Here is a 16,037-nt window from a genome sequence, read left to right as displayed (position 1 = left end):
CAGCTCTTGTGGTTTCTTTGCAAGCTTGGGGACAGAGGGAGTGGGTGAGCTGCCTGTAACACACGCTGTCTTGTACAGCTTGAAAGACAAAGGTTGTCACCCACCTAGTAGAAAGTAAGGCTTAATCACTGGGGAGCCAAATAATGCAATTATCCTCCTAGGTCAGTTTCTGGGATATGACCACTTCTCTGTTTTTCCTCCCAGCTTTGTTAATTTTAATGAAAATAGAGGGTGCTTTCCTTTTTTCAGCCTTGCAGAAGCCTTAATCTTTGCAGGATTCCCTAAACATGCATGATAAAAGAGAGGGTGCTTGTTCTGCAGGGTGCTTGGCTGTCTTCCAGAAAGTCTGTTGATGAGAGATGCTATTAGTGACCACAGAAGCAGCTGTAACTCTATGAAATGATTATTTCCAGGAGGCACTGCAGGCAATAAACCTCACAGAGCAATAGTGTTAAGAGTGTGTTTCCTCCAGGGTACTGCATGTCCCAAAGAGGGCAGTCAGAAACGCTCGCACCCACATGCTTCCACATCACTGGCACCAAGACCTCTGCCTGCTCTCTCAGATGCTGACTGCAGTCCCCAACAAAGGGGCTGTTACTGAGCAAAGCCATGTTCTGCCCTGATGTTCGAACAGTGCTGTGAACTTCCAAATGCACCAGAAATGTAATTCTAGGACTTCTCACCTTAATAGGAGACTCAGATATACATATACAACACAAGTGCCTGGTCACAACCCAGCAAAGCATCTTGAATTTCTGAAATTGGAAGTTTTACAAGAATCTGCTTAATGGGAATCTGCAGGACAAGACTAGACCTCTAGAAATCACTCTGTAAATAGTTTGAGTAATGAATAAACGGGAGGAAGCTGAAGACTCCTTTTAGTGTCTTCTGTTTGCAAATCAAATCAGAAGTCAGATAGACTACTCTTTGGGAATTATTTTTCCACTGTGCATATGAGACTCATCTCACGTAGTTATAAATCATAATGCTGCAATCATATCCATTTCTGTTTCTGCACTAGGACTTGCGAGAATGGTAGAAAGCAGTTTTGGATGGGATTTCTTATCCTATATCTGAGACGCTGCAGAAAAGAAACAATAAAACAAAACCCCCAAGCGTTTCCTGAGCGAGTAGAGTTGTCTTGCCTATTTCTCTTCTCTGGTAGCTTTTCGGTGTTGTGCAGAGATGCTAAAAGTACAATGACAATTCTGGCTATGAGCCACATAGGCCAATGGAGGAGATAATGAACAAAGCTGAATAACTATGCTGCTTTTAGCAAAGGAGGAGACAAGCTAGAAAGTAATTACAGCTGAGATGTTTGCTGGGATCCTTGCTGAATAGCAGTTGCTGCTGGCAGTCCTGGACTTCTTCGCATAATATCCTGACTGCAGCAGAGCTAAAAAGCAGAGCAGTGGGGCCCTGGAGAGACTCAGTCTCTATTCTCTGGCCAAAATTTCCTCACCTTCTCTGCCTGGGAGTGTGGTTTGTTTCTTTGGAAAGGCCAAATAGTGTCTTTACCACCTTTTTGCTCTCTTAATGTGTTCCTCTCCAGACATGTGAGCAGAGCCAAGGGGCTGTCTCTGAGACCTTACCCTGCCTAGTGGAGGGGCTGGATGAAGAAGGTCTGGACCAAGAGAGAGCCAGTTCAGGCTGCTGTGGTAGCTTATAGCCCAGTCTTATGAAAATCAAGCAGGTAGTTCCTAGCCTCACTCTGAACAAGGAAGATTGGTACAAAACCTAGTATTCAGCAGAGCAGCTTTGCTAGAAAAGTACATCACAGCTCCCACTGGTAATAGAGCAAAATCAGCTCTGCTGCCCGAAAGATTTCTCAGTGCCACTCCACAGATCAGCCTGGTTCTGCTGAACCAAATATGTTGTAAAAGCTGACCTCACTGTATTCAGCATGGTTCAGGCTGGCCCTGTCAAAGTGGGGCAGGATGCAAGGGGAAGGGAAAGCGATTCCCCCGCCACAGCACTGGCACCGCCCTAAGAGCTGCCTGTCTCACACTGCAGGTCCATCTGGCCCTGCTGCAGGAATCATGTTTGAAGCACAGGACTGGGAGTCAGGTGGACCTACGTTCTATTCCTGGTTCTGCCACAGACTCGTTGTGAAACTTGTGGAAGACTATCCCTGCCTCATGGGTCTGTTTCTCCAGCGCACACACAAGGGAGGTAACAATTGCATCTCTTTTGGGGATCACGGTTTTGGCAAAGCCAATGGCAGTCCTCCAGTGGGAGAAGAGCCAAGCACTAGTGAATTAGCTTTCTGATGGGCATTTGCCTCAGGAGCTGTGTTGGGTCTAGCAGGTCTGAGGACAAGTTCTATCCCTCTAAGACTGGGGTATTTCAGCATGCTTGAGAAGGTTTAGTAAGCTCTGAGACAGAGTTCATGCTATGACTTGAGAAAAACAAAACACTGCTGCTTCCAACATAAATGTTTAGCTGTAGCTTTGTAGTAACCTGAAGCTGATGTAGCATCTTAGTAGTGAGCAAAAAATCAGCTAATTAAACCCAGATCCCTTGTTGTCCAAATCAAGGATTAACACCCTCCCTTGCTTTCCCTAGCCTTGCTGGCTTCTCGGGGCATGCTAGTTTTACCTTATTTTCTGTGAACAACACACATTTTTAAACAATAATCGGATCATCCTAATCCAAACCTTGCTGGTGCCAGAACGCTTTAACCTCCAGAGAAAGAGGTCCCTTAGTTTTCCTGTTTTCCTCTCTGGTTTGCTTAGGGTATGCTGCCAGACTGCAAATCCTGCCTCTTCAAGTAAAGAAATAAAACCGCAGCTGCAGGAAGAGAAATCCAATCACGAGAAGTAAGAAGTTACTCCAAACTAATCTTCCCCTCGCCTTCTCGGCGGCCCCTTCTCAAGGGGGAAACAGGTCCATTGGTCATCAGAGAAGGTGAGAGAAGGCATCTTCTTCATGGAAGATGCTCAAACGTGATTAGCTCTCGGTGAAAGACTGTCTTGTGCTATATGCACTCAAGGTGAGTGTTCAGGGAGACAGTTCTTGTCTCAAAATATTGCTGGAGTCATAGAAACAAGATAAAATATGTGAGGTGAAGGAGATGAAGTGACTACCGAGAATCTTATAGTTTTCCTGTGCTAGAGGCATTTTGGATGCTACGGAACTATGATGGTAAAATCTAGATTCTGACGTTTTAGTCCTGGGCAGGCTGATCTGTGTAGGCACTTGAAGAGAGAGCAGGACTGGCTGAAGGGATAAAATACTTTGGGATTGTGTTGCAATCCGCAAACAAAAACAGTGAGTCCAAAATGGGTCCTGGAATGGAATAAGTGGGAAATGAACTAGTTCTACAGAGGCTTTAACTTGCACTTTACAGTTTCATCAGTCTACAGAAATTTATTAGGTGGTTTATGCTAAAGAAGAAATATAGTAAAATAATGAATTCCCCCTCTAGCTCTAACATTTCCATTGAGTGTAACAGTCTGGAATCCCGTATAGCAAGATACTTAAAGATGCACTCAATTCAAAGTCAGTGAAACTTAAGCACGTGCTTAGAAACAAGCTAATGCCTCTGCACAGCCCATACTTGAAGCCATATTGCTGTGGAATTATAGTACGCTTTGCTTTAATGAGGTTGTGTTGGGAACTTTCCCTTCTAGACAACTTATTTGAAATTTGGTAAGGATTATACCTCTAAAGTGCCATTGACAGTGTCATTAAATGGATTTATCTTTAAGCTGTTTCAACCTATCAACTGAAATAGGAAGTGGGGGTAAGGTGTTTTTGCTCTTTTTCTTTAAAGAGACAGTGGAGTTTAATGAGAATTTAAACTGAACTGTGAAACTAGGAATTAGCTGCTGTGTTCCACGTGGGGATGGCAGTTCTCCCTCTGAACTCCACAGTGCTTTTCCTTTTGGTTTGTGAAAGACACAGCAGGTAGGCTGGTATCCATTAAAATACATAGTCTTAGAGCTTTGCAGCCTTTTCCATCTGTGGGTTTTTTTTTTTTTTCCCAGAGTCATGTGTTTCTGACGATTGTTCTGCAGACAAAACCTTCTGCTGGCCACTTATGCCACTAAAAGGAGACATTAAAGCAGTGTCTCTTGAGTTCATCCATTTGCCTTTTGCAGAGATCTTGGAGATAGCCGCACGCCCCCACTATCAGCAGTCACCAAATGAAAAGTTCACATTGTTGGCTCTGTGAAAGGGCTTTTCTCCAAGTTTAACTCTCAACACATCATTTTATCTTAACAGAGCAAGGGTAGGACATATCTCTAGCTGGGTGCAGGATTTAATAGGCAATAGCCAGCCATGTCAGAAGGACACCTTCTGCTGTTCCCTCGGTTCCGTTTCCCCCTTGCTCCATCTCCTGTCTGAGCTGTTTTCCATTGCTTTCCAAGGCTTCAAATGTAGCTGCTTATGTTTTTCTTGAGATGTTTACAGTAATGCATGGCTGGAAGCCATTTGTTCTTATTAGCTGCTTCGATAATAAGAGTAAGGCTTGATTCTGTCCCTGGCAGGGGACAGTGCGTGCCCATAGATTTTCATGGCCATCCTTTCTGCTTCCAAAGGATAATAATGCTTGCTCTTTGCTGCATCAGTGCTTGCAATGGTGATACTTTTACTTAGGGTACTTCTTCCAACTTGGCTTGAACTGAAATGAGGGGAAGGAAAGAGGAAAAGAAGAGCTGTAGTGGGGGAAAGACATCACTTTTTTAAAGGAGAAAACAGTACATTTTATCTTTTGGCTTTGTGAGTGTGTATGCGATAACACCAGGAGGGCTTTATTATCTTTGTAGAGGTGAGCTTTTAAGAAGTTACGTACTGTATTCTTTCTGCCAGATACCGGGGAGGTGAGAGAGTTCCTTTAAACCATGCTTTTTTTAATGGTACTTAGAAGTACTTTGTAGCACAGTCATAAAGTAGCTATAAATTGCACTTCCAGCATCTTTCCGTGTCCTTTACTGACCAGCTGACAGCCTGCCTAGGAGGCTTAGGTGAACATTGCTTTGCAATAACTGCATATAATTCTTTATTACCTGAGTCACTGGGAAGATAAACAATAAACCCTAAATCTCATCTCCAGACAAGGCAAAAGTTTGCCCAAATGGATCATAGTCCCTCTCCCTGCAAAATCCTCATTCACTTTCTAGAGAGTGTTTTAAGCTTCAAGGGCTGTTATAGAATAAACCTGGACCAACAGTTCTAGTGTACCTCTGCAGTGTTTGTAGCTTTGTTCTCATTGTTGCTAATCTGGAAAGGTTTGTTGCAGGCAAAGCTGCAGGTTTTATAGCTCTATCTCTTCCCCTCTGTGCTGGCACAGGAACCAGGGCAGGTTCTTGTGCCAGCCATCAAGCCATCTCCCATGACTGACCTCAGAGATGTACTTCAACTTCCAGTGCTCCCTTTCTCCTTGACTCACTGTCTAGGCTGGAAGTATAGGATTCCTGTGTTGTCTTCCTGGCCTTGATTCACCGCTGTAATAATAAATATTTAATAAAAAAAGGATTTGAAAATCTCCTACTTCAGTATTTGATCTAATCGCATGCTATTATGAATAAGGAGGAGGTTTCCTCAAGAGATAATGGTTCTGCATTTCCCTACTGCATTTTTTTTTGCAATTTCATTCCCAGTGCAATGGCAAACTTTGCCCTGTGCTAACACTGGTGGTTGTCTTTGTGGAGCTGTGTTCAGTGGTACAGCTGTTCAGGCATTGATGTACAGCTGGACAGGTTTGAACACGGCTAAAAGCAGTGGCAGGGAACTCATTTCTCTTTGTGGAAGAGACTGTGGTGGATGAGCCAATGCCACGCATACAAGAGCTGACATGATGTCAGTGGTCATCTGATCCTGTCTGTATCCATCTCTTACATCTCAGTGTATAAAAACCCTTGTTGGGGTGCAAAGTTCTGGCTGCAGTGTGCACTTCCAGGAGAGATGAACACCCCTCCTGACAAACGTTCCTCATGTTGTCCTCATGTTGTTTTCCCTCTGATCTTGGAGAAAACTGGTGATGTGTCATTTATCTCCTGAGGGGAAAAAGCTGTCAGATGGCCAGGTGAGTATCTTGAAAGTGAATAACTGGGATGCAAGAGCTGCTGTTGGAGCTTGTTCTGCTTCTATATCAGTCTGAGTCCGTTGGATGCTGGCTGTATGTAGCAGCAGAAGTGAGGACATTCTCCCAAGCGAACCAATTTGGCAAATAACCATTATGCCAGCTAAAGTGGAACTTAGCATAGAAATTTCCATCCTTAAGCATAGTTCCTCAGCTGTTTCCAATCACAGCTGAAACTTGAGATGCAAGATGTCAACTTAAATGGCTCTTTCAATTGTGTATATATCTAGAATACACATGTGTATGAGAAATGGTATAAAGACATTTTTAAAATTCTGTTGCTTCAGAAAATTAAATCTGCATTCATTTCAGATGTGGAATACTTCCCAGTCCCAATGAAAAACTGAACATATGGTGGGGGCTGGTGTTTCAAAGCGTGCTGCATTTTAACAGACAAAGCTTTGAACCGGACTGTTAGTTGTGTCCTATAAGCTGTACTCTTGTGCTTAACCTTGAAGTCAGCATGTGATTTACCTTTTCTAATGGAATTGCTGGAAGGTGTAGGGCTGGGACATTTAATAGGGGTTGAGACCAAGCCTTGAGCAGAAAATATTTCTACAATGACCAAGATAACTTATGTGGTCTCTGCTATCTCTAACTTTTCTTGAATCCCTAGAGGAAACCACTGCTTGGGCAGAGCGAATCAGGATGTTGGCATTTCCTTTGTTCCCTCTGATGCTCTTTGGGAAAGTGCTACCAGGTTGGTACAGAGGATGTGAACAGCTGTGACAGATGAACTTGATGCTGAGTCATCTGTTTTGGGAGAAGCAGTCTTTACCCACATTAGCATTTTGTAGAAGTGTGGAGTGAGGGAAGGAAATAAATGTGACTCTTGAAAGCAAAATTGATTGGAAAAACTGCATTTGTAAGTAAAGTGGGTTATAAAACTAGAGCTGACAGAGTCTTTTTAAAAGCTTGTGCTATCTTCTGATTTAGTGTTCTGTCTCTTGGAGGATCAGAGCCGAGGAGCTGAATGCATTGCCTGTCGCAGTGTGTTGTGTGTTCAAAAATAGCCACAGACCAACATCAAAGATGCCAATATGCAATGGGCAGAAGTCCATGTTTTTCTAAGCCTCCTGAGCTGGGTTGAATGAAAACTATAAAAATAGTACTATGCCCCACATAAGCCATAGAACTGGAGAGCTTAGATGGGGAAATGCTACATGACTTGGCTATTGTGATACTCTTGTGCTAGGACAGCAGGGCCAAGAAACCTGGCAAAATTGGTCTGCTAGTAGGACTGGCTGTTTCCATTGCAAGTTGTGGATTATCTGAACTCTTTCTAGGCTGATATGGATCTTGAACAAAGGCAGGCCTTCTTACTCTACTACAATTTTGTGCTGTCCTAGACTAGACTATGAGGGCTCTTATCCTAAATTTTGACACTTTTAATCCTGGTTCAGATCTAAGTGGGCAAAAATTCTCCTTCCTATTAGATATATCAAAGCCACCCTCTGAGCACAGCTGTAGCAATGAACCTTGTTTTGCTTTGGCATGTTAATACCCAAAGGGCAGTGCATAGTTACAGGTCATGTCAGCCTGGTTGTTTTGCAAGGGAAATTTCTTTCTCTCTGCATAATAACTTTTTACAGGCATGAAGGACTAAGGAAACATGTTGTTCCTCCCCTTCATTCCCCAGATACTATTTGTTGTACCCATCTGCCTGCAGCTTTAATATCACACTCATTAAAAAATCCCAGATCAGTTGCATGGATGGAAGTTGTGGGGGGCTGCCCTGTGCTTCTGGAGCCATTATAATGTGCAGGCCAACAATGGCTCAGTGTTCTTTCAGCTGATGATTAAATGCTTGGCTCATAAATACCAATATTATGTAATTCCAAAATCGAGGCAGCAAATTGTGACCATATGGGAGAATCTCTTTTTGGGAAGATTTGAATATTCCAAAGTCAGTCTGAGGAACAAAATACGCTTCTCATCAAGAGTTGGCTAGAGCAGCAGTCATGACTTCATCCTCTGTCTCTCCTTGTGCCCTGGTTCCCCATTGCCTCCTAGCTTAAGATTATAAGCGTGATCCAAAGGCCTGCTGGGCTATGTGAACAGGCCCAGGACTGTTGTGCTTCTTGTGCCCCAGCAGTCAACTATGCTGGCTCTTTGGAGTTCATTTCCTTGTCAGTGTGTTGGGCAATGGTTGCAGGTGAGGAAGAGCAGGATGTCTTCTTATTTCAAGGCCGAATCTTAACAGGTTCTGTGTACATTTGGCCATCTGCATCTAAATGGATTGTGGGTGTTTTTGAGCATGCATGGTATGCTTCTCAACAGTCTCTGTGTCCCTGCCTCATCTGGATGTAAAACCACTTGAAGGCTATGATATTTAGAGGGAGACTGGGCCTTCTTTCTGTATCCTCTGCTTTAAAGTAGGCCTGATAAATATTTTATATTCCTGCCTGAGGTGGGAGGAGTTTTAATTAGTGCTCACTAAGGGCTCTGAATAGCTAGAGTTGTAATTATGGGTACCGAAAGCTTTTAATTTTCTAGGCGAATTGAAAGCTGGCACAAACCCTTGACACAACATCTACAGTTGTTGGTAGATGCAGGGAATATCTTGTTTCTTGCCAATCACGTTCCCTCCAAGGAGCCTGGAGTGTTGCATTTGGGGAAGAATACACTTAGTGCTGCTGGATTTCTTCATGTCTTCTGCAAGACTGCAGCAGTTCAAGAGCTGCTCCATTTCATTTGCAGTCAGTTTTCTCATTGCCTCTTTGCTAAGAACTGGTGCATTTGAATACCCAGTAGACCCTCTATCCTGGAACAGGATTCTAGCCACCTAGGAAGTTGATCTCAAAGGTCTTTCCCATCTCTAAATGCTTTCATCCCATGGCCTCATGTCTGAGATAGCCATGAATGATTTCTCAGGCATTGACTATGGTTTATATCGACAAAACCCAGCAACTCTTAATTTGTTTGTATGGTTATCTGTGCCTATCCCACAGTATCTGGGGAGGGCTACTGATAAAAATCAGTCAGGGAGAGAAGGCATGCTTGCTACTTGCAAGTGTAGTTGATGTAAAATATCCATACCTGTTGTTCAGAGGGACTACTAATGAGCGATGCCTCATGGTGTACAGAAAAGACTTTGCAATGTCTTTCTCAGGCAGTGCTCCCTAGAGAGCTCTCAGTGCTCTGCCCGAGGGTTTCCCTCACTCCGGTGATACCAGTTTTCACTGCTTTCCTATGATTACCAGTTTAAATAACTCTAGGTATTTTATCATCCAGATGTGATCAGAAACAAATACTATGGAACACCTTGTAAAAATAATGGGGTGTGAGAACAGGCAGTTGAGAGGACAAAAATACCATTGCCTTTCGTTGTTCCTCAGAGGAAATTGCATTGTCGTGAGCTTCCATTTTAGCTTCCATACAGAGTTTGGAAGATCCTGTGTTTGTTTTCCTCTCTTGAAGGAGGATGGCAGGGCTCTCCAAACAGAAGGGCTTGAAGGCAACGCAGCCTAGGGATCCAAGAAGTCCTGCAACCTGGATTCTTCCACTGATTCCAGTGTCTGCTCTTGGGCAAGTCACCTAGTGTTGTCAGCTCCAGCTTCCCACCTCCCCAGAGGCTTTGTTCATCTGAGATATCTGAGATGGGATTTCCACAGTGATCCTGAAGTATCCTGCTCTTAACAAAACCCGAGATTTTTCCCTTCTGCTTGGTTAATATATCAGGGAACAGCTTTGGAAACATCTCGCTGATGGTTTGCACTGACCTGACTTGTTATTACAGCCCTTTGGGCAGCAGCAGCAGTAGTGCAGAGCCAGACGCTGGACTGACGTGGCTGTGCTGCATTCAGGTGGCTGAACTGAGCAGGTTCCTTTTCACCATGCTTAGCGATGGCAAATGGGTTCAGTGGTGCCTGGGTTAGGATCCTGAGCTGAACAAATTGAAGGAAATTTCCATGATGAGCCTAGCACAGGTATGAATGCTGGCGGCCACTGTGGTTTCTGATGCATCTTTCGCTCACCAGCCTCTGCAGCGATGAGATGATCACCTGCTGGGGGCTGTCAGCACTTCTTGATGCTGAACTGCAAGGATTATTTTCTTTAGTTGACTCTGGAAATGATTTCCATTGATATGCTGCAAGCAGGGAAAGGCACCAAGCGTTTTGTGGTAGGCAGGAAAATCAAACATATCACTGCAGTTAAAAGAGACATAGCAGCAGCTTCAGATGGCTGTCAGGTTTCTCCATCTGTACAGTATCAGACAAACTGATACTTTCAGTCTGAATTTAATCTCATTCACAAGAGGCGTGAAGCCAGAGAGACTAGACATTGAGTCTACAAGAGAGCATGCACAGTATGTCTCTGACCAATGGCGCTCAACTAATGTGGAGAGAAGCTTTCCTCTGCAGACACAACAAGGTCAGTAGGTGGCCAAAGGTGTGTTTTGCAACAAAGGAACATCTGTCACCTGCCAGAAGATGGCCCATAAATGCTACGGAAAGCCTTACAGCTGATGGAAGTTTCTCCGTGAAAACATTGTCTTTTAACATGAGCAGGCTTTCTTAATGCAACAAAAGATCACCAGTGATTTTTGTTCTATTCTTTTGTAATTTTAGAGAAAAGCTGTTGGATGGCAGACTTGAGAAGACAGAAAGATTTTTGTGGACAGATTTTTTCCTCTTCTTTGCCTTTTCTGCTCCTTTACCAAAGGGTTCTGTTGCAGGTGTTTTATCAATGAGGAAAGGCAATGGAAAGCAAAGGAGAATGTGAGGAACAGTAAGAAAGGAGACAATTTTTAGGGTAAAAATCCTTTCTCACTAAAACAACTCAAAAACAACAACAAAAAATTTTCCCCCAAACCTAAAATGGATCAGAGCTTTTTTTTTATTACTTTTTTCACAAAAAATTTCGGTCCTCTTTCCCCCAGTTGCCTGTCAGTACAACTGGCCAGTTGCTCACACCAGTGACTAGGCGGGACTGGCTGCAAACAGAAGGCTAAGGAGGGATGGGTGGCAGCTGGGAGAACGGGCTGCAGAACCTGTGCACAGCGCTTGAAAGGCCATTAAACCATCCCCTCAGATGGCCCCTTCGTCTTCCTCCAGTGATTAAGAGGAAGTTGCTCCTTGCAGTGATTACTGTGTACTGCTTGGAACAGTTACCGGCTGCCTGGGCACCAAAAGCACAAGCTCTGGGCTTCAGAGCTATCCTGTCTTCAGGATATTAGCTGAAACCGGAGTGATCCAGACAGCTGGAAGCCAACGCTATTGAATGTTGTCTCTCCTTTGCTTCTAGGAGACTGAGGATGCTGGTGGTTTCTGAGATAACTTAGCAGTTATCTCAGAAGAGTGGCAAGTCTGTCACGTTCGCTTTGGTGCCTTTCACTGCAAAAAGGTTCTCCTACAGTGATCTTTATCCACAATTACAGATGTTATATTTTAAACCTTCTCTGCCAAAGATTCAGCCAGTACAGCTAGTGGCTCTAATGCAGCAGGTTTGTTTGACATCAGGGCTAATTAGTAATCGCCCAAATCTTGGAGCAAGCTCTTTCAGACCTGTTTTTTTTTTTTTTTTTTCTCCAAGCAGGCTAGGCATAAAAGTCTGTCTGCCTAATTTGCAAATGCGGTTGCTTTAATTATGCATCCAAATAGGGAAAGTGTATGCTCAAAAAATAGATAGCTAATTCCCTACGTATGATGATAATGTGTATACAAATTATCTGTGTCCTCCAAAACTTACACCATCTGAAAATCTGCCCTCTCAGAGGACAACTGTTTAAAAAACAAGAGCAATAACAACAAAAGCCAAACCCTCCTTTCTTACAAGCTTACAACAGCTAAGACACCAGTTTAGCCTGTGTTTTGTTGGTGTTGCTCCTATGGTTGTTTTTGTTTTATGCAGTATATCCTTTTCCTTGCCCAGAGCTAACTCCAGCCAGGGTCAGAATGCAAGGGTTAGACACTGTGAGTGTACCTGCTGCTACACTGAAGAAATTCCCTCCCCAAGAGATGGCAGGCACAGGGAGGTGTGACAAAGCGGGGGGAGCCGAGGGTAGGAGGACACAGGGACTTGTCTCGATAACTGCTTGTGAAGGCAGTAGATGGAGGGCTGGAGAAGCAGCCAGAGAGCTCAGCTGGATACATCAGCAGCCCCTGCCTCTGCCCTGACCTCCTCTATGGGCACCGTAATAGCAGACCCCGGTGCTGGTTGTCATCTTGCATCGTATAGGTCCTCCCGTGCTCAGGCTGAGACTTGACTCCTACAGCTCCAGCCTGCTGGTGATCCCCCTACCTGCCTAAATCTTGGCACTGTCAAACTGGCATAAATCTCCCCTAATGGTTGTACCAGGTCTTGCTTTGTCCTCATGCTTTCTTCCTTTTCTTTTCACTCAGATGAGCAACAAAAGGTCAAATAGCTTTCGCCAAGCCATCCTTCAGGGGAACAGGAGGCTGTGCAGCAAGGCTCTGCTGGAGGAAACAGGACTGAGCCTATCCCAGAGGCTGATCCGGCATGTTGCATATGAGACCCTGCCACGAGAGATAGACCGGAAGTGGTACTACGACAGCTATACCTGCTGCCCTCCACCCTGGTTCATGATTACCATCACTATTGTAGAGGCAAGTATCTTAATGCCCCCTCTCTGGGAAGCCATCCCATGCTGCCAAAGGCTTTGCTGAGACATGAACAAGTGCTACACTGGACAGGTTTGGACCTAGAAATGGACAAGCATGAAGCTAGTAGTATGGTCACTATGGCTTGTCAGTGCATGTGCAAGTGGAGACTCTGATCCTGTCTGTCTCCGGGTGTGGATATTAGTCACTGAAGCAGTTTGTTTATGAACCTAGTTTGGAAGACGAAAGCAAAACTTTTTGAAGAGTGAAAATCGGGACCGTTTATGGAAACTAGTGATTCACATACTGGATTTGGAAGAAATATTTCTGTAAGGCAGCCTCTGTTCTGTGAATGGAGAAGAAAAGGAGGGGACAGAAACTGGATTAACTATTCGGACCTGATCATCTCTTGTCCAATTGAGCTCTTTGCTCAATAGCCAAGTAATGCACTAGAATAAGCACGGAGAAGGATAACCTATGGCCCTGCTCAGGCAGAGTGCTGATTTTCTCTGATTCAGTGGCTGGAATGTTATAGAAAGCCATGTACAGAATCGTGCTAGTGTGTTGCAGTTTCCTCAAAACAGGGGAGTTTCAGGGCTGTGTGAGGCTGTCGACTGGGAGAGAAATTGTTGTACAGTTTACTTTCCTTTCCATAAATTTGAGTTAAAAAAGATTTTTCAGTGAGAGAAGGCATTTGCTAACTGAGGAATCTTCCTGCTCTTCTAGGTTGCCTTTTTTCTTTACAACGGAGTGGTATTAGACAGGTTTGTGCTGCAAGTCACCCATCCATTATACCTGAAGAACTCATTAGTTTACCATCCTCAGCTCCGCGCTCAGGCTTGGAGGTACCTAACCTACATATTCATGCATGCAGGGTGAGTACTTACAAACTGCGGAGGTTCCCCACAGTTCAGGTTTCCCAGAGAGAGGGAGGCTGAGAAAGTGACTGAATCAGCTCAGAAAATGATTAAAAAAAAAATCAGTTCTGCATGATGTATAAAAATCTGAAGCTGTTGTAGAGTCTTGGGCAATGTCTGGCAAACCTTCACAGCTCTCTGAAGGGAAGAGGCAAGCTGAGGAATTTAACAGGTGCTGCTCTTCTCCCAGACAGTGTTGGGACCACACACACCTCTTAGTGTGCGCTTCTCAGTGTGGGCTTCCTAAAGCTCACCAGATAGAAGCCCAGTATCACCCTAGAGGAGGTGTGCAAGTGGTGGAAGGAATCTGCAGAGATGCTGGACTGGTATTTAAGAGCTACATGTTGTGTTCTTGACCCTGCCACAGAGTTTCTGGTTGAGGCTGGGAAAATCAGCTAAGCTCCCTATACCTACAGCATGTCCTCACTTGGTAATGTGGTCCCTTCTGTAGGGACTGAGATAATGCCTAGAAGCCTGAGTCGAGATTGAACACCTATTTTGTACACGCTGTACAAACACCAGTGCAAGATAATTTTTGTCCTGAAGAGTTGGCAGTCTTGACTGATCAAATGGACAGAGAATGGTCCACCTTGTGCAAAATGAAGGTGCACAGTAAAATGAATTGTCCTTCATCCCATGGGAGGTATGTAGCAGAAGAGAATGCAAGATTGTTCTAGTCCTCCCAAGATTCAAGGAAACCTAATGATGTGATGTTTGTGGTACCATGGTGATGAGTGAATGTCATAGGAAAGTTCTTTCATGGACAAAACACCCTACCCCCTCTGTGTGGTTTCTCAGATCATTATCTTCACACTTTCCTGGCAGATAATTGCAATTTTCTGTAATTCTGTCATAGCAACAGGTTTTTAGCAGTAGTTTAAAGTTTGAAACTGGATAAAGACCCTTTGTTGTTAAGTGGAAAGCTTATACACCCATCAGTCAATGTTCTCCTTTAAAAGGCCAAAAAGATCAAACTGATCTTTTCCTTTTTCTGCTGGGAAGTGAATGTCCCTTTCTGGAACAACTGCCTCAGTGTGTAATTGCCCTTGAGCACAAGATGTGGCCCAGATCTCTGGATAAAAATCGTAGTCAGGACAGAACTGGCTTGACCCAAAGGGAGAGTAGAAAGAAAATGCTAGAGGGAAATTCTAAGCTTGGTAAGAGCCGGACTCTGCATGCCATATCCCTCCAAAAAGTCCTCTGTGTACAGGTTTCAACCTATTGAGCTAGAAGTGAGACTGGTTATGTAAATGAGAATTAGATTAGAATCCCTGAGGATGTGGGGAAAGCAGGGTTTGTGAAAGAAAGGAACATGTGATTTTAACAAATGTTAACTGATTTGTATCTGGGTTTTCTTTTGTGTGTGTGTGTTGTTTTTTTTTTTTTGTCTACTGTGTTTGTGTAACCACAGATTGCTTTGGGGTTCCATTTGAAGAGAAGCTGCTGCACAATGACAATTTCTGCAGCATTTAAGTGTCTTCCTGTATCATTTGTGGCATGCTTTCCTAACCTGTGCAAGGTCACTCTTTCCTGTAGCAGGCGGTGCTCTGGCACTCCTCACACTTGTTGTCCAAAAAGTATATCAGGTTTCTTTTACATCTGTTGCTGGCTTTGGGGAGTAACAGCGGTGAAGGTGCTGTGCAGGAGTCTCCTTGCTTTTATAATGGATTCCAAGCTCTGTAGCCGCATAGCCCTCAAAACAATGGCAAGTCCTACTTGAACAATAAACCCCATGGTTTATCTGAAGTATCTGGAGTTAAGCTAAATGTTCATTTATTGCTAGCTCCTTTGTGTTAAGTTCCTTTCATTGCAGGAGAAGAGATAAATCTTGAAATGGTAATAACATTTTTAGTGGAAGCCCATCATTCTCCTCTCATTTTCAAACAAGAGGCTAACACAATGCTGTGGAGTCTATTGTTATCCTGCTTCCTGCTGAGACTTTAAAATGGTAATATGGACTGCTCCTTAGTTTAATGCTCTCAGTCTGCTTTTCCTTGAGCAACTGACAGTCGGAAGGTGTCCGAGAAGGCAGCAGTTGCTACTGCTTGGCTTGCTGTGCCTCTAGAAAGATTCCAAAAATGCATGGGCTGTGTTTCAGCATTGATGGAAGGAGCTTTGTAAAGGCAGAAAAGGCAGGCAAAGCTGTAAATTCTGCCCTTCTGCTTTCATGGAAAGCAGACGTTGATTATCTGGGGCCCACGCATTTGTAGCACTGCCATAACTAATGACTTGCATTGATGCTCAGTCCCATTTGTTTGGTCCCAAGGAAGGCAAAAGTCTTCAATAAATCAATGAAATTGTCATTTCAAGAATGACGCATTCAGCACTGGCAAAGGCTAATTATATTTTATGGGTACTTATTGACTGTGGAGCCTTCACTGCTCTTAGCCTGATGGGGAGAAGGAGTGAATGGGATAACTCCTGGAAAGTCTTTTAAGAACAGCTGTGAATCAGAGCAGTTACTTTAGA

At 43.9% G+C, this 16,037-nt stretch overlaps 1 protein-coding gene across 12 annotated transcripts in view; it reads left to right on the top strand.

Annotated features, from left to right (window-relative positions):
- Positions 1-16,037, top strand: part of RHBDL3 (rhomboid like 3) — a 72,149-nt gene that overhangs the window by 41,117 nt on the left and 14,995 nt on the right. For all 12 annotated transcript variants that reach the window (XM_068913780.1, XM_068913782.1, XM_068913781.1 and 9 more), the window contains 2 exons: positions 12,433-12,657; positions 13,378-13,526. In XM_068913780.1, the coding sequence (XP_068769881.1) occupies positions 12,433-12,657; positions 13,378-13,526 (374 nt within the window). The remainder of the gene's footprint in view (positions 1-12,432; positions 12,658-13,377; positions 13,527-16,037) is intronic.

This window comes from Struthio camelus, chromosome 19 (assembly GCF_040807025.1).
Source record: "Struthio camelus isolate bStrCam1 chromosome 19, bStrCam1.hap1, whole genome shotgun sequence".
Taxonomy (NCBI): Eukaryota; Metazoa; Chordata; class Aves; order Struthioniformes; family Struthionidae; genus Struthio; species Struthio camelus.
This window is presented reverse-complemented; position numbering and strand designations above follow the sequence as displayed.